Source organism: Zootoca vivipara, chromosome 13 (assembly GCF_963506605.1).
Source record: "Zootoca vivipara chromosome 13, rZooViv1.1, whole genome shotgun sequence".
Taxonomy (NCBI): Eukaryota; Metazoa; Chordata; class Lepidosauria; order Squamata; family Lacertidae; genus Zootoca; species Zootoca vivipara.
Window position 1 is genome coordinate 20,824,521 of NC_083288.1, and position 27,585 is coordinate 20,852,105.

The following is a 27,585-nucleotide window of genomic DNA, read 5'->3' on the forward strand; positions in this document are numbered from 1 at the left end:
AAAACTTCTGATTCTCCGTCTGTAGGATACATTAGAAAATGACTATTTAAGGCCCTCAGTCCACGTCAGTATCTATCTCCTCCACTTTCTGTTAAACCATATTTCTTTTTACTCAAAAGTCTCAGCGCATCATACATTTCTTCTTCCCACAAAATTGTATGCATTTGTAAGCCACTTTTGAAGGTATGTCTCTGTGTACTGTATATAAACCTGCAGGCAGAGGCTGTGTTGCTTCCTTAATCTTTGTGCAACTCAGAAAACTGTTAGGTACTTTACGGTGACTATACATATCTGGTTCAAGACTTCCTCTACTAAAATTTTAGCCACTGAATCACCTCCACTTTCTGGGTATAGCAGTGACCCCCCACGGGCTCTGTTCAGTTGGAGAGGGCGCTTAAGAGCAATTCTGTTTACAACCTGGAAAGCAGTTTCTGAATGCCATAAAGGAAAATTAGGGGCTTCAACAGGAACTCCTGCTATACGGGCAAGAAACTGGACCCTTAGGAATCCACCAGTTTCTGTGGGTCTTGCCACCTTAATTGCCTCACCCCCTCTGCAGAAAGATGCCGCTGTAAGAGATGATCATGGTTACTTGCCTATTGTAAGAATTCCAAGACAATGTATGTGAAGCACTATGAACACTCCAAAAACACCATGTAAGTGTTAAGCATTTATTATTGCCATATATACTAACCAGTTTTTCATTGTAATCTTTACGTCGACCTTCGTCAACAATTCCTGGACCGGCTCTGCATTCCCAGAAGGAGACCAGAGCGGGAAATCTTACAATTCCTTTTGCTGGGGAAGGACCCTGTCTTCACCAAGATGGTGGCTCAATATCTTAATTTACTATTTTCTCGTCGTTATACTCTGCAGTCGTCTGAATTATTAGAAGCCACATTGTCGTGAAAGCGGATAGCGGATTATTCCCTTCTCTCTCTTAACACAGCGTTTGCCACAGTGACAGTTTTAATCTGTTATTATTTTGTCTGCGAGTTTGTTTGATGCCAATAAAGGTTTTACTTACTTACTACTAACCAGTGAACTCAACTATGCACCAGTCCATATGCAGCCAAAACAGCACCATCCGCGCTCCAGAGGGAGGCAGCAGCAGGCCTGAAGAAATCCCAAGTTTTGCAAAAGTACTAACAAGCTTTGTGGGTGGGTGGGGGGACCTAAGGGGCAGGGAAGCGGAATACTTAAATAAGGATGCAGCATGCTCAGTGGGTGCAGAATGCTGATTATTGGGAGCAAAACAGAAAACTGCAAGGGAGAGGATATGGAGTTTCCTGAACAGGAGGACTCCACCCTGCAACATTTTGTTGCAGACCCTACGAAATAACAATCCTTATATGCACCTGCTTCTCCTGCACTCATTTATCACATTGTTACTTAATACTTTCCCTTCACTTTTCCTCTGTTATATATCATTTCTCATTTGACTGTCATAATAAATAAATGGAGTTATAGAGGCATTCAGTTACACTCAAAGAGTATAGAGCATAGCTGTCAAGTTCTCCCTTTTTAAAAAAAAGGAAATTCCCTTATGCTGAATAGGCTTCCTCGCGAGAAAAGGGAAAACTTGACAGCTATGGTATAGAGCTGGCACCCCCAAACTGCGGCCCTCCAGATGTTTTGGCCTACAACTCCCATGATCCCTAGCTAAGAGGACCAGTGGTCAGGGATGATGGGAATTGTAGTCCAAAACATCTGGAGGGCTGGTTTGGGGATGCCTGGTATAGAGAGCAGCTAGGCACCTTCTTGTTGTTCGGGAAACTGGATTTGCACTTAGCCCCGCACACATGGGGCAGAAAATCCTGCTTGCTCCTGGTTTTTTTCCTTTTCCCAAACTGTGAAACTTGCCTAGGCTCTGTACCATAATTTGCTTTCAGAGCCATGCCCCCTTCCTCAGAGAACCCCAGGAACTCTTGTTCTCTGATGGTGGAGCTAGGGAATCTCTTAAGAGGTCATAGTCACCAAATAAAATCCACAGGATTATGTGAAGGGTGGGCAGACTCCCCAAAGAGATTATGAGGCATGAGTGGGAATACAAAAACAACTAAGGCAATAAATAAACTAACCAGGAGGTGAATCATTAAGGGATGAAATATGTCAGCAAGTGGTCTATGGATTTAGAGAGAGAGGGTGTCAAAAGAGAGTGTGGGGTAGAGGAGAGAAATGCTTCCTCTTGGCGGATGGTGGCAGCAGCAATCCCGTCGTAAGGTTTGGCTCAAAATCTCTCCCAGCCCAGAAGGCACTTGGGCTTGGATGGAAGAAGCCAGGCATTGTGAAGATTCCAACTAATGGTCCATGGGAGAAGAGCCCCCAATTGCTCTTTCTCTCCACACACACACAAACACACACACACCCCCCAGAGATGTCCACCTCTGTAGCCACAAGAGGGTGAAAGCAGGGAAGGAAGGAGGGGCAGGAGAGTCCCGCTTGACGTTAATTGATTGGAGCGCCTGTTGGTGCCTTATCTCTCTCCCCTTCTCTGCCGGGTAGCGTGTGTCCGCCAGAGTCCGCGGGGTCGGTGATTAATAGGTCCCATCACTCACTGTCCAGGATGGCTGAAAGGCGGCGTGGGGGGGAGGGGGCGGCCCTCCCCCCGCCGCTGAGATAACAAGCAGCAGGAATAATGAACGCTGTCATTCCACTTTTCATTTTGATGGAAAGTCATTACGAGAGTCAACACCACCGACAAAGAGCAATGAATCAACTGCTCTCCTATGAAATTAAAATCGAATCACCTGCCCCCCCAATCCCAAACCGATCACCCACTCTTTGCCTCCCCCCCTCCCCCAAATAAGAGGGATAGAAGGGGTGGTATCTCTGCCAGGCTAAAAGACAATGGGGGCAGACCCAAGGCCAGACGAGAAACTATTCATTGGCACAACTGCCCACCTCGTCTTTCATCCTTACCTTAGGGATGACTTGATCCAGCCACTTCCTGGATGCCAGCTGTGGGGTAGGTGGGTAAGTGGGAGGGACTGGTTTATATTACATATATATACTATATGCTACTGTGCTCTTGTTGTTCAAAGCTGTGTTGCTGGTGGGACCAAATGAAAACGGGATGCTTACATGACAAGTATTTGTCCAACTCCCTGTCTGGAGGATATCTCAGGGAAGCATGCAAGGACAGGAGGCATCTCAGCACGAACCTCTTGCCCCAAGGTTGCGGGCAGGATCTGACTTCCAAAAACATACAGCAGCCATTCACACATTACATGTTTAGGCGTGCAAACTTTGTAAATGTGTGCTAATGCAACAAACTCAGCAGCCCCACAGGGTGATCTAAGGGGCAGGGCCAGCTGAGTGGCAGACAAGGCGGAACAACTTTCTCGTAGTAAAGGTTGGAGCTACAGTATCAGAAACTACAATACGAAGTGAAATCAGTGTGTGTCTGGAGGCAAATAGGTCTGTATCACAGCAGGAGGTTTCTTCTCCAAAGAAAGTTGTGAGAAGTAGTATCCTAATAAAGCAGGCCCTGGGGGGGGACGCGGCCCTCCAAACCTCTCTGGCTGGCCCTTAGGACTCACCCCAGGCCACACCCCCTGCTGGACCTGCTCTGCATCCTCCTAGAGTGTTTTTGCCTGGCTAGAACCTGTCCTCGAACTTTGATCATGCCTTTTACTTTGCTGGCTCACCACTGTCATGTGGCCCCTGGAAAGTTGCCCAGAAGGGAATGAGGCCCTCAAACTGAAAAAAAGGTTCCTCAGCTTTTGTCAGTATAGAATGAGATTCTTAATCTCAGGGTCGTGGGTTCGAGCGAAAGTGTTGTAGGAAGTTGGAATAGATGACCCTCGCGGTCCCTTCCAACTCTACAGTTCAATGGATCCTGTGAAAGGGGTTTGCATCCCAGCAGTGCTGTTTGAGGGACAGTGTGTGCAACTCGCCAGCGGTGAGGTTTCTCCCACAGCGGCAGCGTCTATCCCAAGGCCAAGCAAAGATCCACGACTGCAGTGCCACGCCAGGGGTCACTGTTACCAGATTAGTGGGTGCAGTTGGTTTCCTTGGGGTGTACGGAAAAGGTTTAAGATGGGGTGTGTCTCTGGGGAATCTTGTACCTTCCTTGGCCAAAGGGCAATGCAAGGTTGACACCAGAATTGGAATGGAGACAGCAGCTTTATTTATCCATCGGGGACCTGCTAACAAGCGCTAAAAGCTCTATGTGGGACAAGTCCAGGAAGCCGTCCCAACCAGCCAACCCTCGCTCCTGGAATCTGAAGACCAATTGGCCTCCCTTCCCTTTGGTTGTGGGTATGTGGTTGATGCCACCTGCTGCAACCACACAAGGGATGTCCAAGGTGTATTTTGCATGTGGGGAGAAGGAGTCAGACAAAGGCACCCATCAGGTTCACAGGTCGCTCGTTGTACCGTTTAGAGATGTCTGCTTCAATCTGAAAGACAGAATACCCATTGTCAGTGGGCCCCCGAAGCCAAACTGCAGCAAATTATACCAAAAGGAAACACAGCTTTTGTGTGACTGTCCCTAATGTAGATATTGGGAAATATTAATAAATTGCTGGTGGTGGTGGTGGTGGGGAATCAGTTTCTGGGATATCGCCAGATATCACCCTTATTAGTTTCAAGTTTATAGCACAGCTGCAAGTTCTAGAAACATGTTTTATTTTTTATCAAAAAAGAAAGAGAGAGAGAGAGAGAGAGATTTTTGAGAACTGTGCACTGAATGCTGTAATTCCGTGCTGGTACTGCAGTTGCACACAGCCATAGAGGGAACGTGGAAGCTATTCTTTGGGCACCTGCACACCTGAGAAGTTGTAGTTTGCACAGATCTTCAAACCCACCAAGTCTTCCTGCTTTGATCTATGGAGGGCACACGGGTAACCAGGCTGGGAGTTACTGATTTATATCTGTACTGGTCCATTTCCCACAAAGGCAGACCACATGCTTGTTGCCAGGTGAATGTTCAAGAACCACAAGTCTTTAAAAAGTGAGCCACTAAGTGGGTTGTCCTTCAACTGAATGTGGCTCCCAGCTTTGGTTGTACTATTGTACTATAGCTGTGTCCCGAAGGGATAATTTATGCAAAAACATAAATAAATACATTTTCAGTTTTAAAAAACAGCATGAGAGCTTAAAAGATGTTATCACAGACAGTGATCAAGAGGCGGTAACCACTTTGATTTCTGCAGCAAAAATAATAGTAGCTAAGAACTGGGGGGGGGAGCATGAAAAGATTTGGACTGTGGTGTAAATGAACCGCCCTGAGACCTGCGGGTACAGGGCAGTATACAAATTTAAATATACTGTATATGCCGGCGTATAAGGCGACTGGGCGTATAAGACGACCCCCTACTTTTCCAGTCAAAATTTACTGTTTGGGATAAACTCGCTGTAACGAGTATATCCCAAACTTCCAACGCACACCAAATAAAAAAGGCTGCCCCTTTCTTTCCATGCAGGGAGGAGGGAGGAAAGCTCCGCGTGTCCCCTCTTCCTGCACGGTCGCCGCATGCGGCGGGGATGTGGCCACGGCTGTTTTTGACATTTTAGAAATTGACCACTTGTGTTTCTTGGGTCTTGTTATCTCTACCCCAGCTGTTTTTGAGCTCCCCCCACCATATGTGGCAACCACAGATCTTATACCCGGCATATAAGACAATCCCCAACTTTTGAAAATATTTTCCTGGGTTCAAAAGTCGTCTTATTCACTGGACTATACGGTAGTAGTAGTAGTAATAATAATACCAACCTATTATAGGAGAATATGAGCAAATCTTCCAAATAAATTTATGGAGAAATTTGTATTTTTTCTCTGATCTACTGGTATAGTAAATACAATGGTAATGTATAGTTGTATGTTGTTCTCCGTTTATTGTACTTTGTTTAAGTTGGATATTTTCTTACAGCATTGTCAACTTATTGGTTATTGCAGATTTATTGTGAACTTCAATAAAATAATAATAATAATAATAATAATAATAATAATAATAATAATAATAATATATTTTAATTCCAGCAGAAGCCTTGCTTCCTCCACCCCCAGTATTTTGATTCAAATTGAAACCACATTTTCCTAAGAAAAAGAAACGAACCTGCAGCTTACATGCATGGATAGAGAAGGGCCTTAAGTCCTTAACTCCCAGACCACGCAAAATCCTACCTGCAGTTCTTCCCTGCAAACTCCGGGTGATATTTGCTCATATTTACCCCCCACCTGCCCCCGCCACCATGCAATCCACTTTGGGTTTGATCCAAGGCAAGTTACAACAGCATTGGATCGTACTTGGTCACCAGGTACACTGTGTTTTGGTGCATCTGAAATGGAAGTGGCCTACAGGACTTAGCGCAGCTGGACTTGGAGGTGGCACCCCCTGCTCTTTGTGCCCTCCATTGTACTCACCAGTTTCTGCAGCTCTCTGGTTTTCTCCACAAGAATGTCAAGTTTTGGCTCCAGGTTGGCCTGCTCTTCCAGTGCCTCCTGCCGCTTCTGAACCATCAGCTCCTTCTTCAGGAGGAGCAGGTCGGCCTGCTTCAACTTCTGGCGAAGGAGCTCGGTCACACGGTCCACATATCTGAAGCCCAAGAGAATCTCATGAAACGCCTTCAAGCAAACTCTCGTCCATTGCAGCCCTCAAGCACTGCACGTGTTGGTCCTACTCAGAGATCCTGGCATCACAGGATTAGCATCAGACTGAGAAGAAGAACATCTGGCCCAACCTCCAACACTAAGCAAGCACGTTTACACAAAAACTGAGCCCCACTTGAGCGAATGGAACTTATTTCCGTTCTAGCATGTTTTCCTCTTTGAAAAGGAGTCTCGGCAAAGTACTGCCTCCAGACTGTGCTTTAGCAGATGAGCAGAAGTGTATGAAGCTGATTCAAAGGGAAGAGGGTATGCCGCAGTGCAAAGATTCTCACACAAATAAAGCATCTTCTCTTGTCTAAGGTGCAGCACACAGCAAACACACACAGATAGGAGTGGATCAAGACAGGCTGTTACGCATTTTAGATGCACCAAATTAAAACAATGAAACCTCCCCTCTCCCACCAAAAACTTACAATGAAACCTTCCCCATGAAGGACTTTTTAAAAGACCCATGAGACCATGCAGGTCACAGAAACTCCAGTAAATAATAATAATAATAATAATAATAATAATAATAATAATAATAAATACATACATACATACATACATACATACTCTGGGTGGCTCCCAACAGAAAAATAAAATACAATAATATTAAACATTAATAATGTTTCCCTAATGTCTTCTAAAAAATCTGGTAGCTCTTTTTCTCTCTGACATCTGATGGGAGGGCGTTCCACAGGGCAGGCACCACTACCGAGAAGGCCCTCTGCCTGGTTCCCTGCAACTTGGATTCTTGCAACGAGGGAACAGCCAGAAGGCCCTTGGTGCTGGACTCTTCTTAAGAGCCCTGAATGTTTTTTCCAACAATGTCCAATTCCAACTTTCAACCGTACTACAAAATTGTGCTTTCCCTAAGGCAAGCCCCATACCACTGAAATCCCTGATCCATGTCTTCCAACCAATCTTTTCCTTGTCTGCCCTCCGTTTCAACCCAAGGGGGATTAATCTTGGGCCCTGCACTGATTTTTCCTTTTTAAATTTATTGGGTTATATAAACAAGAATGACATTATACAAATAACTGGCACTGTTACGATCAGGACCGGAGACAAAAAGAAATCTGTCTGCTTTATAGCCCATCAAGGGTAAGAAAGGGTTCCTCGTGTGTGCTATGAAAGGGAGGGTCTTACCCAAGGGGAAGAGTTATGTAGGAAGGAGAAATTCACCAACCTCGGGGAGGCAAGGATCATGAAAAGATGTTGCATTCTCAAGCTGGTCAACCGGCCAAGAAGATTCTGGATGACTGCAACCATGGCCTCCAATTTCTCTTTGGTCTGGTCTTGCAGAATGGCTGGCGCTAGTTGGAACTGGCTCACAGCTAGGATGTCTGCCTCTTCGCTTGTCTCAGCAATGCGCTGGGAAAGGAATATCTCCAGCTTTTGGTGGGTGAGGGAGGGACAGGAGGAGACATAGGGCAGTGAGAAAGCAGGGCACTTGCCTGTCAAAAAGCCTTTAATTTCAAAACAAAGACGAAGGTAGTGGGGGTCACAGCGGCTGACAGTTCTCAGGAATTCATCTGAACCAATCCTACTAGGTATCGAGCCTCACTTTACAATGCCAAGGCTCGATTCTGGAACATGTACAGCAATGAAGAAGAGCACTTTTGTACATCTACATGACCAATGGATTCAAGTTACAAGAAAGGAGATTCCAACTAAACATCAGGAAGAAACATCAGGAAATAAGAGCTGTTGGACAGTGGAACAGACTCCCTCAGAAGGTGGTGGACTCCTCCTCATTGGAGATTTTTTAGCAGAGATTGGATGCGTTCCTGTCATGGATGTTTTAATTGAGGTTCCTGTATTGCAGGGGTTTGGACTAGATGACCCTTGGGGTCTCTTCCAAATCTAAAATTCTACGATCTAGTTTGGACTAGATGACCCTCGGGGTCTCTTCCAAATCTAAAATTCTACGGTCCTATGTGCAGAAAACTACCTTCCTCTTTGAAGGCCAGCTAGCTCCCATTCATTTTCCAGTTTCCAGCTCAGATGGCACCACCCAAGCTTGAGCTCCAGGACATCTCATTTTAGAAATTAAACACTTGTGTTTCTTGGGTCTTGTTATCTCTACCCTGCTCCCACCGTGCCACACAAGTCTTAGAAGTGATGTGCCGGAGGACTGAGATGCAGGAGAGATGGCACGTACAGTCGTACCTTGGAAGCCGAACAGAATCCTTCCCAGAAGTCCGTCCGACTTCCAAAACATTCAGTAACTAAGGCATGGCTTCTGATTGCCTGCAGGAGCTTCCTGCACACAATCGGAAGCCGTGGTTGGCTTCCAAAGAACATTCACAAACCGAAACACTCACTTTCGGGTTTGTGGCGCTCAGGAGCCAAAACGTTTTGTTCAGCTTCCAAGGTATGACTGCATTCAAAATAGCATGAGATCGGATGCAGCTGTCCTGCCCTGAACATGGGGTGCAACTGATGCCCGAGGGTCACTTGGCAGATAGAGACAGGCTTAAATTTCAGGACCATGGATAACTCCACACAGGCGAATTACTTGGCCAAACTATCCTTCCTAAGCTTTTCATCTTTCCTGCAGAATGGAGAGCCTTGAAGGGGGAGTCCCATGGCTCTGCATCCTCTCTCAGCCAGTCCTGCCTTGTGCACTGCCTGTGCCGGAGAGGGCAAGGTCCCTGGTGTAAAGAGGGCCACTTCTTCAGAGGAATCTGTCTCTTGGCATCCCAGCTTAGGGGACATCTCCCAGCTGACAGGCGTTTGGCTCAGCACTGGGGTTCAGGACCTCTGGAAGTTGGAGTCACACAGCATCTTAAGCGACAGAGACTCCCTGGTTTTAAACTTAGCACTGCATAAGCTCTTGTTACCTCCATGAGCTCATCAATGAATTGATTCCTGGTCTCTGGGGTCTCCAGGACGGTGAGAGCATCAGGTCCTCGTGCAATTCCCTCTGGGGCTGGATGCAGAGAACGGAGGGGGAAGAAAAGTAGATTTCATTTATAAATAAATTTCATAGACTTCATTTACAAATGAATATCAAGTTCTAAAGTAACAATTCAGCTTCTCCTTTACTTTTCTACGCCCACCCTATAGAAATAGAATGGAAAGACCCCATTCTGAAAGTTGGAGCCAAACTTGTTGGGAAACAAGGCTAAAAATCAGATGATGTTACAATTTAATACTGTCCCACACCGCCAGCAGGATTTGCAAATGGGAAATCCTGCACAGGGAGGGGATTTGGTGCTGGACGCAGAATCCTCCATCCTGAGAATTGCAGCCTTCATCTCAAAACAAAAACACAACCAGCCAGCCAGCCCTTATAGCTACAAAACCCAATTGGAAATTTTGCGAAACGCCTGGTACATCTCAGAAACCACAAGACCAGTGATATGAGCTAGGCTTCAGTAGACTACAGAGTTCTTTCCACTCTCAACAGCTAGAGAAAAAAACCAAGAAGAAATGATGCAAGATTAAGTAAATAATGCATGCAAATATGCTTAATTCTGCACCATTTGTCCTGGTTGCAGAATCTAGCTTTCCTTGGCACAAGAACTAGGTTTAAAATGCAGTACAGTGGTACCTCTACTTACGAATGTTTCTACTTACGAATGGAGCTCCATCTGCCATCTTGGATGCGGTTCAGATAGGATTTTTTCTACTTACGGATTTTTAGATAGGGTTGCTCCTACTTGCGATTTTTTTCTCTCAATGCATTCCTATGGGATTCGACTTACAATTTTTTTTCGACTTACAAATGTACGTTCGGAACGCATTAAATTCGTAAGTAGAGGTACCATTGTACTTTGATTTTGTTAGTTCTTTTATAATAGGAATTCCCGGGTTGTCATAGGGAAGATGCTCTCCTAAGGGTCCGATTCTTAAGTAACAGCGGGGCAGCATTTTATACAGCAGCAAGGATTTATCCATGTATCAGGGCGAGGCAGCACACCAGCGAGGCACTTTTGGTCCTTACTCGCAACAACTGCCATGAACCATCCTCACACCCATGTTCCACAAGTCAGGGTTACATCTGAAAATTCTGGGCCTGGAAGCATAGGATGTGGAGACTTTTGTCAGCTATCTCCCTTGTTCCCCGCCCCTGCATATGTCCCAGGACCTGCTAGAAAGAGCTGGTGCGGTCTTTACCTGGTCCTGGATAGTGCCCTTAACTCAGACTCAACTTCCCAACTTTGTCCCGAGAAAGTCAGCGCCTTATTTGAAAAGTATTAACTTCCTGGCAAAGTCCTTCGTGATTGCTGCACCAACGCGGAAGGTGAACTGACCCGCCAACCTCACCTTTGGTTTCCCCACCTACAATGGCAGGCAGGAGTGCCAAATCCCAAGCCAACCCAGGCTGCCATTTCAAGAGCCAAACTATACAATAGATGCACTTGCAAGTGGGCCTCTGCACTGATTCTTCCTCCCTTGCTATGAGGAATTGCCTCATATAAAACGGAAATCAGAATACTGAATCCAGCAGCCTCCGATCCTTTCAGTTTTCTCGTTTTAAAATGTCAACTTCTTCTTTTTTCCAATTACTCTTTATTAGTTTTATTTAGAACATCCAAACAACACTATACAAAGCAAACAAAAACAAAAAAGAAACATAACATCCAATACAAAAAAATGTTACATAAACATTTACTGTTACATAGGTTGTGACTTCCATCAACCTCAACATGGGTCCTCTGATTCCTTAGTAACTGCCTATTATAAAATGTTTGACTTAGCATGAACTACTTTTTAATTGGTGGCGCTGTGGTTAATCCACTGAGCCTAGGGCTTGCTGATCAGAAGGTCGGCGGTTCGAATCCCTGTGACGAGGTGAGCTCCCGTTGCTTGGTCCCAGCTCCTGCCAACCTAGCAGTTCGAAAGCACGTCAAAAATGCAAGTAGATAAATAGGAACTGCTACAGCGGGAAGGTAAACGGCGTTTCCATGTGCTGCTCTGGTTTGCCAGAAGCGGCTTTGTCATGCTGGCCACATGACCTGGAAGCTGTACGCCGGCTCCCTCGGCCAATAATGCGAGATGAGCGCGCAACCCCAGAGTCGGTCACGACTGGACCTAATGGTCAGGGGTCCCTTTACCTTTACCTAACATAAGATATTATATTTCGATAGTTAACCGAAGCATGTTAAAGATTTCATGTGGGAACAATGTTCTTCCAAATACATTCTGAAAACATCCCATTCCTTGTTAAACTTTTGGTTTGACTGATTCCTGATTTTCACTGTTATCTTCACCAATTCCACAGATTCAAATAATTTCAGCTGCCATTCTCTTTAGATGGTCAACTTCCATATGCTTGCTAAAGAAAACCTACTTGCAAACAGTGGTGCTGCTGCAGTCCACTATTTGGAGCTAGGACGACGGCCTGCCTGAGAGTGTAACTAGTACCAACTGGTACATGTCAGGCCGCTAATGCACAGAGACAACAAAGGACAACTGGAAAAAAGAAATCAAACAAATACAACGAGGAAAGAGTATACTGGGGTGAACACAGGCTGGCTTGTGTGCAAGAATCCCATTGCAGGAGCAGAAAACACATATCCAACAGCGCCCTCTTGTGTATGCTCTGCTCCCCTTTCCCCCCTACTCCATCCTACCCAGGGCAAAACAACCTGTTATATTTATTTGCCGAGGGCAGAAGGAACATTAGTAAGGGGGAAACTGCTGAAGGGTGAGAAACTTAACCCCTCCCACAGCTGCCCTCATTGTTTGCTGTTTCCCTCCCTGCTCACACTTGCTTCCACTTTAGAGAGCGGTTTGGAGGTGGCGGTAGAAACACTTGATATAACTTGGCCCTCCAGATGTTTTGAGACTACAATTCTCATCATCCCTGACCACTGGTCCTGCTAGCTAGGGATCATCTGGAGAGCCGAGTTTGAGGAAGCCTGGACTAGAGGGTATTTCTAGAGGAGAATCAGTGGGTCCTAGAGCAGGGATTCTGTGCCAAGAGGTGTGGCTTCCAGACAGACTTGGTCCCCAGAAACTCTCTTTTTACAAATCAACAAGTGGTACTCGCCACGTTCTGCAGGAGTCCCGAGATGGAGTCCGCTTTTCCAATTGCTTCACACAGCTCCTTATTGGACTTTTAGCCTTGTTTCCTGACAAATTTCACCCCAGCCCTTTTTAGCGTGTGTGCATATTCACCTCCTTCCAGAAAGGAGGAGTTAAGAGGTGCTTACCCTCACTGCCAGCCTCCAACACCACGATCTGAGCTGCGTCATCACTCCCATCTCCCCAGTCTATGGCTGCAGCGCTGCTCTCCTGTAGAAGGGGAATATTTCAGTGACTAGTATCTGCATTGATGCCTGAAGTTAGGACAGCTGTGATCACAATATATGACAGTATGTCAAACAGGCAGGCCACAGTCTTCATCTCTCTCTCTCTCTCTCTCTCTCTCTCTCTCTCTCTCTCTCTCTCTGTGTGTGTGTGTGTGTGTGTGTGTGTGTGTGTGCCAGCCAAGTTTCTGGTCCATACATTTGCAAAGGAACATCTTAAAAATATGTTATTGACTTAAAATGGTTATAAACAATTTTTGTGAGGGGTCAGTCTGGATGATACCCCGAGTCCCTTCAGGGGACCCTGTATCTGTGAGGGTAGAATGCATATGAGGAAGATTGGCAAACCAGTTCTAGTTCAAGGAAACGGCTTCGACTGGCTAATTAAGTACCACAATTTAGCATATCCAAAGAAGTTGTTCTGTGCCATAGGACAAATGGGTGAGACTTCCCCAACATCCTTCACCTAGTTGCCACTTACGTAGAAGAACAATAGTTGTTTTGTGCGTGAGTCGAAGCTGGATGCTAGAAAGTTGCAGAGACAGATATATGCCCTGCTCTGTGCTGGACCTTGTGCTGTTCTGTGGTAGGCCTTTGAAACCTACCGTAAGTTCTATGGGAGCGTTAATGCTGTGAGCCCCTCTGTCCTTTGCTCAGGTTGTAGAAATGTGTCAATTAAACCATATATCCTAAAGACACCACAGTCTCCATTGACCTTCATTCCAAAGAAACTGAGCCCTGGGTAAAGCATAGGCACCCCTGAAGCCTCTCACCGCTCACGAGACTGGGGTGGCACGTAAAAATATCATAGCGCTGAAGCTGCTCATCTCCACAGTGCCCTGTACATGTACAATCACACTCCATACAAGCGCTGTCTGCATATAGAGGCAGGCAGATATGGTAGACACTCACCTGGGCATCTGACTCCAGAGAAATACCCCAGTCTATCTCCTCACTTCCTTCTCCAACAGAGATCCCATGATCAACCACTTCAGGGGCAGACGCTGACTCTGCTCCGTCTCCAAAGTCGCCCCAGTCAATCTGCTGACGGAAAACACAATCCTGACTAGGCGGCATTTTGCCTGATCCAACAAAGCAATTCTTGCGTTTGTATGCTCAGTCCCAAATGCATGGGGATAGGCTGAGACTATTTCATAGTTAGAATGCTCCCTACCTATGCATGCAAGCACTGTATTCTTGCCGTCCTAAGCAAGCAATGGGTTGGACGAGCCCTCCATTAATTACCTTTACCCGCTGGCAGAGGGATACAAATTGTTTACATCTCACTGTGCCCACTTTGACCCCCTTCCCCAAATGGGCATACCGCATCCTCCTCGACGGCTTCATTCACTTCCACAGCCTTTGGCCGCTCCACTGCGGTTGGCTTCACCCCTCGCCTCCACTCATACACGGTGGTGTTGCCCAGAGCCTGCACATGCCTCAGTAAGGGGACAACCTGTTCTGCAGAACTGGAAGGCAAGAACAGCAAGCATATGCAGGCGGTCCAGACATCTATCCCTGGGCTCAAGACTGCCTTATAGTGACTGCAACTTGCTGCAGTTAGCAAACTAGAGAATATCTCTAGACACTTGGGAATACAGGTAATCCTCGTTTTGCATGGGGGTTATGTTCCAGACCCCTGCGTCTGTCAGCGGAGCACTCATAAGCCCGCTCCACCTCTTGTTTGTGACGTCTTTATTATTATTATCCCCATGATTTTTATTAAATATTCTGTTATACATCTTAGAATATTCATTCAAACAACCTTAAAATATCAATGACTTCCCTTCTTCTCTTTCCACGGTTCATTTTGCAAAACATAAATCCCTGCATATTTTGTATAAACCATTCAATATTACATTATTACACCCATCAAAACTTATTTACACTGTTGAATTTATCTTAATGCTGCCCATAGTTTCAAATACACACAACCTTTTTGTGATGTCTTTGTGGCATTTGAGGGCTACTTCCAGGTTCGGTGCCATGTGCACGATTGTGAGTCATTTGGTTACACCTAAATGGGTGGCTGCCTATGCTTGCAAACTGAAAGCAGCCCTGCATAGAAGATGGTAAAGTTAAAGGTAAAGGGACCTGTCACAGTGGCCGGAGTGGACTACTTCAGAGTAACGACGCTACGCAGCTCTGCATTTTATTCTTTTATTGGTGCTGCGTATTTACAGTGCTCAAGTCATTGCTATTTACACGGAGCGATTTTGTCAGTCGGTTTCAGAACCTCCTAATGGCTTTTGGCGCGTCTTTCTCCAACACAAAAGCTTTGGCAGACCCATCCTCTTGCCCCTCCTCTTCCTGCGTAATTCTGGAGTTGGAGGGATGGGTCTTCCCCCCTTGCTTGCCCCTTCCTGTCCCACCTGGGACCCTGGCTCCTCTACCTTGCCTGAGCCTCGGACACGACTTCCTGCTTCCCCACTGGAATCGGAACTCTCCCTGCTTTCCCCTTTGCTCGGGGACGGGCTTGAACTCAGGAGGGGAGGGACTTCGCGATATCCCCCGTCCCTCACATCCACCCCCCTCCCAAGCTCTCCTTCACCCCTCCCCAGGCCCCCCCCATGTGTCGGTGACGACTGGAAGCCTAAGAACTCAGTGCTCTCCGAGCCCGTTGGTGTGAATACCTCCCCCCAGTCCTGCGAGCCCCCCCCTTCCGCCTGGGCGGACGGGAATCCCAAAAAGTCCGTGGCGTCAGAGCTGGTGGGGGTAAAAACGTTCTGCCAATCTGCTCCTTCCTCTGACTGGGTGGATCTCGGTGACACCCATACCTCATCCTCTGGTTCCTCAAACTCCGCTTCCCAGCGCCATGGTGAGCTGCTCTCCCGTGCCTCCTCCTCCTCCCCCTCCCTTTCCATGTGCCAGGGCTTGGGTCTGTGGGGAAAGAGGGCGTGAAATTCTTCCACCAAGAATTCCTCCTGTATCTGAGTGGCTGGGACCCATTCATTCTGGGACGGTGGAGCGTCCTCCCATGCCATGAGGTACTCCAGTCCCCCCACCCCCCACCTTGAATCCAGGATGGCCGTGGCCTCATTGAGTTGCTCCCTGCCTTCCCTCTCCCCCCCTCCCTCGGGGGTTTGTTCGCTGTCTCGGAGCCTGCTGCTTTCCCTGTACGGCGACAGCAGCGATCTATGAAACACTGGATGCACCCTCATGTCCTCTGGCAGTGCCAGCCTGTATGCCACCGGGTTTACCTGTTGCGTGACCGTGAAGGGGCCCAGCCTTTTGGGTGCCAGCTTTTTGCACCTCCCTCTGGTGGGAAGGCCCTCCGAGGACAACCACACCTTGTCCCCCACCCTGATGACCTCCCCTTGTCGCCTGTGGCGATCTGCCCCCTTTTTGTACGCTTCCTTGGCCCTCTCCAAGTGTTCTCTGAGCTGCTGGTGCACCGTCTCCAGTTCCTCTGCCCAATCCTCAGCCTGTGGGCCCTCCTCCTCCTCCTCCTCCCTCTCCCTCTCTGGGAAAGATCTGAGGTCGCGCCCGTAATTGGCCTTAAAGGGCGACACCCCTGTGGAGACGTGCACTGCATTGTTGTAGGCAAATTCTGCTAGTGGCAAGCGATCCACCCAGTCCGTTTGCCGCTGGCTGACGTAGCATCTCAGGTACTGCTGCAGAATGGCGTTGACCCTCTCCGCTTGTCCGTTGGTCTGCGGGTGTCTAGCCGTCGACAAGCTGACCTCCACCTGCAGGAGGTTCATGAGCCGCCGCCAGAACCTGGAAACAAATTGGCGGCCACGATCCGAAATAACCCTTAAAGGTAATCCATGCAGTCTGAAAATGTGATCAACAAACAGTTTGGCTGTCTCTTCTGCCGAGACTGCCCTGGCACACGGTATAAAGTGACACATTTTGGACATAAGGTCCACCACCACCAACACTGCAGTCTTACCCCTGGACGAAGGCAGATCTGTGATGAAGTCCATGGACACCACTTCCCACGGCCTGTGTGGTGTGGCTAAGGGCTCCAGCAACCCTGGTGGCGCTGCTCTGACCACCTTCGCCCGCTGGCAGGTGGTACAGCCCCTTACATAGTCTCGAACATCTTCCCGCACCCCTGGCCACCAGAAGTGTCTCATGACTAGGTGAGCGGTTTTGTCCCTTCCAAAATGCCCCGCTGTAGGGTTGTCGTGCATCTGCTTGAGGACCGTACGTCGAAGCTGGGTGGTGGGCAGGTACAGCGCACCCTTGTAGAAAAGCAGCCCTCTGCGTTCTGCAAAGTCTTTTGCCTGCTCCCTCCCCCCTCTCAGTTCTCTGAAGATGCGGTTGGCAAATTCATCCGCTGCCGTCAGTGCTGTGAGTTCTGCCTCGCTCACCACAGCTGCTCCGCAGGACCATGCCGACGGGGGGAAAATGTGCCTTGGGGCTGGTGGCGCCTCCTCCTCCATGTACTCTGGCTTGCGGGAGAGGGCATCCGCCCTGACATTCTGCTCCCCCGGGATGTAGTGGATGGAGAAGTTGAAGTTCGAGAAGAACTCTGCCCACCGTATCTGCCGCTGGTTGAGCACCCTGGCAGTTCTCCAGAACTCCAGGTTCTTGTGGTCTGTGCACACCTGGATGGGGTGCTTTGCGCCCACCAGGAAGTGTCGCCAGTGCTGGAACGCAGCGTAGATCGCAAGAAGTTCCCTATCAAACACTGTGTAGTTGCGTTCAGGCTGTGTCAGCTTCCTGGAGAAGAAGGCACAGGGTCTCCACTCCCTGTTGGCGTCCAGTTGCAACAAAATTGCGCCCACAGCTTTTTCAGAAGCATCTGTCTCAATGCGTAGGGGCGCGTCCTGCACCACATGGAACAGGTTTTGGTCTGAGGCGAACACTCTCTTGAGGCTTTCGAACGCTGCTTGCGCCTCTGGTGTCCACTTGAACTTCTGCTTGCCTCTCAGGCAGTCCGTGATGGGAGCCGTAACGCGAGAGAAGTTCTTGATGAACTTCCTGTAGAAGTTAGCGAAGCCTAGTAGGCGTTGGGCATCTTTGCGCGTCCTGGGGCTGTGCCAGTCCAGGATGGCCTGCACCTTGTCCTTGTCCATCGCCAGCCCCTTGTCTGACAGCTTGTAGCCCAGGAAGTCCACCTCTTTGGTGTGAAACTTGCACTTCTCCAGCTTCACATACAGGTGGTTCTCCTTCAGGCGTTGCAACACCTCTCTGACATCTTTCACATGCTGCACCGGGTCATTCGAGTAGATAAGGATGTCATCTAGGAAGACCAAGCATTTCCTGAAGAGGAGGGACCCCAGGACGTGGTGCATGAAGGCCTGGAAGCATGCTGAGCCCCCTTGCAAACCGAAGGGCATCACCAGATATTCAAAAGAGCCCAGAGGCGTGAACATCGTGGTTTTCCATTCATCTCCTTCCCGGATCCTGATCAAGTTGTACGCCCCCCGTAGGTCCAGCTTGGTGAAAATCTTGCCCCTGCGTGCCGCTGTCAGGAGATCATCCACTCTGGGCATGGGGAAAGCCACGGGCTCTGTCACCGAATTCAGCCGTCTAAAGTCCACCACAAGACGGCGCTGTTGCGTGTCTTTCTTGTCCACCCAGAAGACCGGGCTGCCCCCTGCTGCCTTGCTTTCCCTTATGAACCCCCGCTTGAGGTTCTTGTCGATGAAAGCGCGCAGATCCTCCAGCTCCTGGTCTGACATGGCGTACAGCTTGGCTGGGGGTATCGTCGCCCCTGGCACCAGGTTGATCTGGCAGTCAAAAGGCCTGTGCGGGGGTAGGTGGTCGGACTCCGCTTCGCTGAAGACCTCCTGCAGGTCCCAGTACTGCTTGGGTATTGCCTCACCCCCTTTGATATGCATGGTGGCCACCGTGGCTATCGGAGGCCCCTCCCCTGGTTGGTGCTGCATGCAATGTTCCAGACAAAAGTCTGACCCAAACGTGATGCACCTCTGGTGCCAACTGATGGAGGGGTCGTGGCGCGCCAGCCAGCTCATGCCCAAGACGATGGGGGGGTCTGAGATGGTGGTGACGTTGAACGCCAGTGTCTCTGAGTGCCTTCCCACCGTCATTCTCATGGGGGGGGTTTGATGTGTGATGGCCCCTCCCAGCAGCTCCCTGCCGTCAATGGTTGCTACGTGCAGAGGAAAATCCAACTGCAAAAGCTGGATTTGGTGCTCTTCTGCAAAGCTTCTCGAGAAGAAGTTGGCGGACGCCCCACTGTCAATTAAGGCGAGGACCGTCAGGGGATAGCCATTTGGGAGCGTTAGCGTCACTTCTAGAACCACTCCTGCTCTGGGAGGGGTGGGCTGGCTCTGCACCTCTCTGTGCGGGTGGGCGGGCTGGGGCTGTTGTCTGCTGACTGTGCCTGGCTGCTGCCCCTTGTCTCCTGCAGCCAGGCTTTCCCGTTTCCCTGCTGTGGTGCTGCGTCAGTGGGGGAGGGCACCACCGTTCCCGCCTTTCCTTGCCACTCCCTGCGATGTGGGCAGTCTCTGACGAGATGCTGGGGTGAGTTGCAGAGAAAGCAATTCCCGCCCCTTCCCTCCTTGCGTCTTGGCGCCGCTGGGGTTTGAAAAGCCCGCGCGCGCGCGCTATCAATCTGCATGGGCTCCTGGTCCTGGCTGGCTCCAGGCGTGGCCTGAAAGGGTTGTTGAGGGAGTGGCTTCTCCTGCGACCGTGGGAACCAAGCCCGCTTTGCGCGCGTCGCTTGCTTGTCGTTCCACCGGGATTCCTGCCTCACCCCCACCGCCAGAGCTGCTTTGCTCAGCTGATCCATAGTACTGGGCTTTGGACCTCTCGAGAGTTCATCCTTCACCTCCTCGCTCAAACCCAAGTAAAACGCAGCTTGCATGGGAGGCGAATCCAAAACCCACCCCAGTCTGTGCACCAGCATGGTGAATTTCGCCCAATATGCGCGAACTGTCATATTTCCTTGGCGTAAATTATGCAGTTCCTCCTTAGTCTGGTCCAAATGACTATCGGACGAATACATCGTCCTCAAACCTTCTAGAAATTGTTGGACATTTTTCATGCAAGGATTCTTGGTTGCGATTAATGGTCTTAGCCACTCCCTGGCTGCTCCGGTGAGATGTTCCACAATAAACGCTACTCTGTGCTCATCATCGGGGAACTCATTCTGGTGCAGCTCAAGAGCATACACGATCTCAGTCTCAAAGCCCTGAAACTCCTTCGGGTCTCCATTGAACTTGCTTACAAGGGTCCCTGCTCTCCTTCCTGGCAGCACTTGGACTTGGGGAGCCCCTCCCGCCTTGTTTTTCTCTGCATCCAGCTTGTTTTGGAGGTCTACCGCCACCGCCCTTAAATGCTGCTCTTTTTCCTGGAGCTCTCTCACCTGTTCCGCAAGTTGTAGCCGGTCGTCCTGGACCTTCTTAGTCTCCTCTTTAGCTGCCTTCAATTCTCCCTGCGCCTGCAGCGACAGCTGTTGCAGTTCTAGCTGGGCTTGCTCAGCGATCTGCCGCCACTTCTCCGCCTCGGACACGCTCATCCCGGCAACTCCGAAGTAGCCCAAAAATGATTAGGAGGTTGCTGTCACAGTGGCCGGAGTGGACTACTTCAGAGTAACGACGCTACGCAGCTCTGCATTTTATTCTTTTATTGGTGCTGCGTATTTACAGTGCTCAAGTCATTGCTATTTACACGGAGCGATTTTGTCAGTCGGTTTCAGAACCTCCTAATGGCTTTTGGCGCGTCTTTCTCCAACACAAAAGCTTTGGCAGACCCATCCTCTTGCCCCTCCTCTTCCTGCGTAATTCTGGAGTTGGAGGGATGGGTCTTCCCCCCTTGCTTGCCCCTTCCTGTCCCACCTGGGACCCTGGCTCCTCTACCTTGCCTGAGCCTCGGACACGACTTCCTGCTTCCCCACTGGAATCGGAACTCTCCCTGCTTTCCCCTTTGCTCGGGGACGGGCTTGAACTCAGGAGGGGAGGGACTTCGCGATATCCCCCGTCCCTCACAGGACCCCTGACCATTAGGTCCAGTCGTGGACGACTCTGGGGTTGCAGCACTCATCTCGCTTTATTGGCCAAGGAAGCTGGCGTACAGCTTCCAGGTCACGACTAAGCTGCTTCTGGTGAACCAGAGCAGCACATGGAAACACTGTTTACCTTCCCGCCGGAGCGGTACCTATTTATCTACTTGCACTTTGTGCTTTCGAACTGCTAGGTTGGCCGGAGCAGGGACCAAGCAACGGGAGCTCACCCCGTCGTGGGGATTTGAACCGCCGACCTTCTGATTGGCAAGCCCTAGGCTCTGTGGTTTAACCCAAAGCGCCACCCGCGTCCCATAGAAGATGGTAGCAGAGATCAATTGCTATGGAATCCTGCAAGGTTGCAGATCCAACCCACCTTTGGCTCTGGGATCTGACCCCACCCACCACAGCTATGTGGCCCATGACCCCTGAATGCAGCAGGAAGAGAAGTTCTCCCCCACCCCTGCTGCCTGTTACATGTCCTGGATGCTTTGATGTTGCCCTAGTGATTCACCTCAATTGGTCCACCGAGCCCAGTGCTGTCTACTCCAACCAGCAGCTGCGATTCAAGGGTTCAGGCAGCACTCCTTCACAATCCTACGGTACATTTTCAGATCCTTTTAAACCAGAGATCCTGGGAACTGCACACTCATCACACCCACAGGACCTTTGACATGCAAAGCAAAGCCCCCCAAAAGGGGGGGGGGGAGATTCTAAAACCTTCTCAACTTACTAGCCCCTACCTGTCACACACAAACTGCACACAGGCCTGGTATAGGTTGATGGCTTCCAAAAGCCCCTTGGCACCAGCCCCAGTCTCATCAAGCTGTGATGGCAGGTCTTTCACCAAAGCCAGAAGCTCCTGGCGTACGTCGTCCCCCTGAAAAAAAAAAACCAGAGATATAAGACCAATCAGACACTGTTCAATATGATGGTGTTCTCACAAATTACTGCTGCTGTGAAGGATCGTTTTGCATACATTTAAGCTCTAATTGAATTGACACAGACTATATTTCTGCATCCCACTGCCACTTAAACGCCAACCTTTATAGTCACCCTTTTCCCTGCCCCACTTTTAACCAATGTGTATCTATAACTGACAACTAAGGATCACACTCCATGCATCAGATGTAAATTTAAAAAAGGTAAAGGACTTCTGGACGGTTAAGTCCAGTCAAAGGCGACTATGGGGTGTGGCGCCCATCTTGCTTCAGGCCGAGGGAGCCGGCGTTTGTCCACAGACAGCTTTCCGGGTCATGTGGCCAGCATGACTAAACCACTTATGGTGCAACAGGACACCGTGACGGAAGCCAGAGCGCATGGAAACGCCTTTAACTTCCTGCTGCAGCGGTACCTATTTATCTACTTACACTGGTGTGCTTTCGAACTGCTAGGTTGGCAGGAGCTGGGACAGAGCAAAGGGAGCTCACTCCATTGCAGGGATTCGAACTGCCAACCTTCTGATCGGCAAGCCCAAGAGGCTTGTATCAGATGTCTTGCTCTGGTTCACAAGAGCTTACACCATAATACTTTTCTTAGTCTCTATGATGCTACAAGACTTTGTTGCTCAAGAGAAAATCTGTCCAAGCCCCCGGAAGGTTTCAGAGCTTTCTTCTGAATCTGCCCGCACATTTCCAGATTTTTATCCAAAAAGTATAGAAACTTGCTTTAAAAAAAGAACTGGAAATCCAGAATATCAATAATATGAAGCAAAATAAGGTGAACAATCAACAGACCAATAAGGCAGTACAATGCAGAAAGGAAAAGATATGCTAGATAGCTGAGCATGGCAGTGCTGGGAGAAATTGAAAGACAGCGCTGTTAATCATTTGAGATTCTGTGCACAGCATAATTCTGCTTGGTCTGGATTGTTGAAAAGCAATTTCCTAGCCGTTGGCAAAATATATCTGAAAACAGGCAATGTCTACATGATGCTTCAGCATTTGAGGGCTAGAATTTATATTCCTATATATTACCTATGAATCCCCTCTATTCCTTCTCGATAGTAGAGATACTGTACTCAAAGATTCCTGGAAGTACAGTAATGCCACGTAAAGTTGTTCTCCTTAAACCTAGATCTGCAGGGTCTTGCAATGGCCACCAAGTTGTGAGAAAAAGGCACTCAGAAACATAGCCTTCTTTACATCCTTCTATTCTGTATTCATTCTAGGGTTGAGAATGGGTTTCAGGCCTAAGGCCTGGTTCAAATTAAGCCCAGCCTCCCTCTTGCCATCATTTCTCTTCTAACATCTCCAGTTAAAATAGTTTGGGCACTCCTGAGTCTGAATGAATGAATGAGGCAAATTTAGGAAAGTATCACAGAACAATCACACCTGCACTGATTTGGTTTAGCAGTCTTCATTTTCAATGCAGTATTTGAAGCTTCAAGGCACAGAACGGGATATTTTGACAGAACACATGGACAGCGCTGGCTGCAAAACAGGGCTGGGTTTAACCACAAACAACTCAGATTGCCAGCCAGGAAATGTCCAGCCAGCAGGTCCTCTGTTGAGCTGTGCACCTTTGCAAGGTACTCATCCATGCTGACTCCTGAGGCTGGCCCTGATGACTATCGTTCAGGCAGCAAAAAAGGTTTGAGGGGCACTTTTGTGGCTCTGACCAGAACTGGCTTTCTGCCATTAATCGCAAAAGCGATTAAGAGTGGTGTGATTGAGGGGAGAGGCGCGCTCTGTACCGTAATGCCATACTGCTTGCAGGAGCTGTAGAAGCGCTCCCTCGTCTCGGCGGCTGCCAGCTGGCACTCCTCCTCCTTGCGGCTGTATTCCTGCTGCAGTTGTTGGCATTTGCTGATCTGCTTCTTGAGGGATGGGATCTCGTAGCTGACATTCCGCACCAGGAGGCTGGCCAGTTCTACTGCAGAAGAAGAAAAGACACTGCAGGTTGAGTGCTATGTGTACATTTTAGCGGATTTAGGGTAGCTCACCGCGGCTTAACTCGCACCCTATAAAATCCTGCACCCCATTTGCAACGGACAAGCTTTATCCAGTACATCAGGCTTCAGCAGAGGAAGCAGAGCCACCTTCGTTTCTGCTGAGACATTAGCTCCGTCAGGCTTCTCCTGCCATCAAATGCCACCTCACTGCAATCGTTACACCAGGCTGTAGCAGGAGGAGGAAGAGAAGGGAAGCAGGGCCACTGAGCTAAGAGATCAGCAAGGTCTCCTCCTCTCCTTGAATGCCTTTCCATTCCAGCTGGTCATTATAAGAACTATAGCCTGAGTTTGCTGTTTTCCCAAGTCTTCCAAATCTTTTTTATTTCTGTGCTGTGACAAAGAAGGAATGACTCTCTGTGTTGTACTTGGCTTGTGGGCTTCCTATGGCCATCTGGCTGCGACACTGTGGAAGACAGAGTGCTAGGCTAAACGGATCCTTGGTCTGATCCAGGAAGGCAGTTCTTACAAAGGCAAAGAAGGGGGGTGCATGCAGGCCTTCAGAAGTTGTTGGACTACAACTCCCATCATTGCTAACCATTGGCCATGTTGGCTGAGGCTGATGGGAGCTGGAGTCCAATAATACCTGGAAGGCGCAGGGAAGTGGCTACTGGTCCTTGCTACTTTCCCGGCAGGAAGACTAAAATAGTAGCACCTCTTAGTGGTGCAGCAATAAAACTGCTAGCATATTTGCAAAGCTAAGCAGGGTCCAATATGGTTCCAAGTTGGACGGGGAACAGCATGCTGAGATTCCTGCATTGCAGGGAGTTGGATTAGATGACAAGGTCCCATTCAGCTCTACAATTTTATGATTCTACTTTGAGGGTATTTAGTGGTATGAAGAGTTCAAGTACAGAACTGACAAGAACTCTGGTCACAGAAAACTGCTCACAGAAATGAGTTGTCGCTATTTCTCATGCTATGAACACACAGTATGTCCAGATGGGGTGTGTGTGTCTCTGTGCCACACTTAGAGGTTGTCTTACCCAAGTAGGTGTTATCCTTTTCATACAGCGATACTATTTCTTGCCAGTCCTGGGAAAGTGAGACAGGATAAGAGGGGGGGGGGTTGAGTAGGAACAAGGGAATATGTTAATTCCCCTTTCTATCTTTTTTAAAATCTTAAATTCAGTTTTCTACATTTACACATCAGTTTGTGATTCCCCTCCAATGAAAATTCATCAGCATTTTAGTGTCAATTTCTCCTAATATGCACATTTTTGTAAGCAGTCCTTATCTAATATACCCATTTTTACAATGCAGCTTCTCCTAATTCAATGCATTTTGTGTGTTGCTTCCATTAATACATGCATTTATATGCACACTTTACCCGCCAACTCTCATCAGCCCCAGCCAGCATGGCAGAGATGGCAGGAACTGTAGTCCACCAACATCTGGAGGGTAGCACTACCCCTGGGTCTAGGCTTTCTATCCCCCCCCTTCTCCACAGATATCCACACTGCAGAGATTGCATAGACCCCATAGGACCAGTCCTTGGAAGAGTGGCTAATCAGAGGTGTATCTCTTTCCCTCCGTGCTCACTCACCTTCATACGCTGAGAAGAGTAACGACCGAAGATGTTTTTCGTGGAGGCTTCTGTCCGCTTAAGGATTTCCACAATCTGCTGGCAGTGAAAATAGTGAATATCTGTAGAGAGAGAGAGAGAGAGAAGAGGACTATGAGATTCTGATAAATTATGTCTCTTTTTGCGAGTCTCATCTTCTTTCCCCCAAAAAGGCTAGGAAAATCCCAGGCATATGCTCAGCACTGAGAAATCTGAATGAAGACAAACCACATATCCAGATAGGGCTCAGAATGTTCCCTGTCTGAAACTCTCACTGAGCATATGTCGTCCCCGTCCCCCCATGTGTGTTTCCCCCCATGGCTAGCTATCACAAATACTCACAGGAACCAGAGAGAAGCTGCTTGATCTCTTCATTCTCAGGCATGTCTTGCATGGCCAAGACAATCTTCTCGCGGACAGTGCGGACCTGGCCTTGCCATTTCAGGCTACAGTGCCTTCTGTCCACTAGCCAATCTGCAGAAGGGAAGCAGCCACATTAAACACATGAGAGGGCCACTTCCCATCCCAAGGAATCTACTTCACTGTAACTGGCAGGGTTTTAAAATAAATACCCGCCCTTTCAAAAAGTGACGGCCCAGCAACTTTGAGACAGAGCTGCCCTCCATTTCCCCTCCTCTTTTCGTTTTGATATGAAAGACTGAGAAGAGACATACCAAGCAGCTTGCTAGTCTGTATGTCAATTGGCAAGTTCTGATAGTCCTGTTGAAATACAAAGAGAGAGTGAGAAGCTCCAAGGAAAACTAAAGACCACCTACTGAAGTCACCAATTTATTGACTTGCTGAATTTCTACATAAACATACACACCATCTAGAGACCCGGTTGAGAGTAACAATATAAAAAACCAGAGTCCAAAAGCACCAGTATGCAATTATATATTAACTTACTAAAACATATTGATCTAAAATAATGATATACCTGCTTAACCCTGGCTCGTTAAGAAAGAACTTTAAAAGGATAATGGTTGCAATGGTCTACATTATGTATAAGAAGACTAACTACTTTTAGTAGACTAAGAGACGACAATGGAACACAGGAATGGATGTGGAACTCCAGGTATGTCATGTACAAATCATTTAGGGCATGACTGGTCAAAACCAGCAGCTTGAATCGGATCGTCTCCTAACTCTCAGACAAGCAGAGATGCTTCAGACTTTATACAGTCAATGCATTCATAGTGTGTTTACATGGAGAACTCTTAACATTTAGAAAAACACTGCCTTAAACACACATGGGACATGTGTGTCCACTGGGAGAACACATCTTGAGACTCTGTCCTGCCATGTGATGTCCAAAATCTTCCTGGTATGTGGAAGCCGTTGAGGCCATAGCTCCTGGCAGGTGTAAGTTACCCACAACTCACTTCCACAAAGCAGCATGGACCTTCATCTTGCTATGGGGTCATTAGCATCACTTTCTCCTATACGCACAGGGAACGTTATCATATTGGGGTGGGGTGGGGTAATTAAACTGAGGTGCAGATTGGAATAATATACAAGATAAACAGGGCTACAACAAAACTAAGAAAGCTTTTGAGAACTTGTTGGGGTGGCGGTGGGAGCGTTTCCCTAATTAGTGAGGTCTTTTTGAGTCAGAAGCAATGGCATAATTTGAGGTTCAAGGGCTCAACTCTGGAGTAGTTGTTTTTTTAAAAGAAGGGGATGCCTTTAAACATGTGCAGAGTCCGGCAGTCTGCTCGCACCCAGAGGCACTTTTATTTTCCCCAAATGCTAAGAAATTGCACCCCGACTCCTCCTTGCACGCCTGGGATGAGGAGAAAGGCCTGCCAGAGGAAGAGAGATTGTGCCTTTCATATTGGATACAAGCACTGAGGTGTGGTGGCTGGGTCTGGGAAAGGGAATTTTCTAAGGATCAAGGAGTCGGGGATACTCTCGCCCGGGAAGGAACCACGGGAGGATCCTGGCAACCACGCGAAGCCGTTGGTCGCTTAGCAACGACTCCCCCTACCCTCCCCCCCGCTTCATTTATTAAATGGTCTTTCCCACCTGCATGGTCTCTAATGCGTCCGGCGTGAAAGCGCTACCGGCCCCCCTCTTCGTAACGCCGGCCTTCCGCGCCACCAGCAGCCAATCGGCACGGACGTAGGATTAGGGCTGCTCCGCCGCAGCCAATCAACGACCGCCCGTTTTGCGAAACCAAATGAGGGAGCTGTAACAAGGCCACGCACTCGTCTTTCTGATTGGCTGGCGGAAATTTACTAATAAGGAAGAAGGGGAAGTCCGGGAGGGGAAAGGGTCAGTGGCAGCTGC

The 27,585-nt window shown here is 48.5% G+C and overlaps 1 protein-coding gene across 1 annotated transcript; it reads right to left on the reverse strand.

The window, feature by feature from the left end:
• Positions 1-3,492: 3,492 nt before the first annotated feature.
• Positions 3,493-27,409, reverse strand: CDK5RAP3 (CDK5 regulatory subunit associated protein 3). Its single transcript, XM_035136297.2, has 14 exons — positions 27,322-27,409; positions 25,971-26,016; positions 25,639-25,770; positions 25,279-25,379; positions 24,719-24,767; positions 23,478-23,656; positions 21,526-21,662; positions 14,186-14,330; positions 13,774-13,902; positions 12,766-12,847; positions 9,445-9,533; positions 7,788-7,993; positions 6,371-6,542; positions 3,493-4,403 (listed from the first exon to the last, which is right to left on the reverse strand). The coding sequence occupies exons 1-14, from the start codon at positions 27,325-27,327 to the stop codon at positions 4,338-4,340; spliced, it is 1,539 nt and encodes a 512-aa protein (XP_034992188.1). The 5' UTR covers positions 27,328-27,409; the 3' UTR covers positions 3,493-4,337.
• Between the last annotated feature and the right edge of the window lie 176 nt (positions 27,410-27,585).

What these genes read in the sequence shown, in the direction of transcription:
- CDK5RAP3 (XM_035136297.2), bottom strand. An exon ending in AAGCCGTCGAGGAGGATGCG is followed by an intron (nt 13,903 to 14,185) that starts GTATGCCCATTT and finishes TTCCGTCAGCAG; the next exon opens with ATTGACTGGGGCGACTTTGG. An exon ending in ATGATCCTTGCCTCCCCGAG is followed by an intron (nt 6,543 to 7,787) that starts GTTGGTGAATTT and finishes CTTGGGCTTCAG; the next exon opens with ATATGTGGACCGTGTGACCG.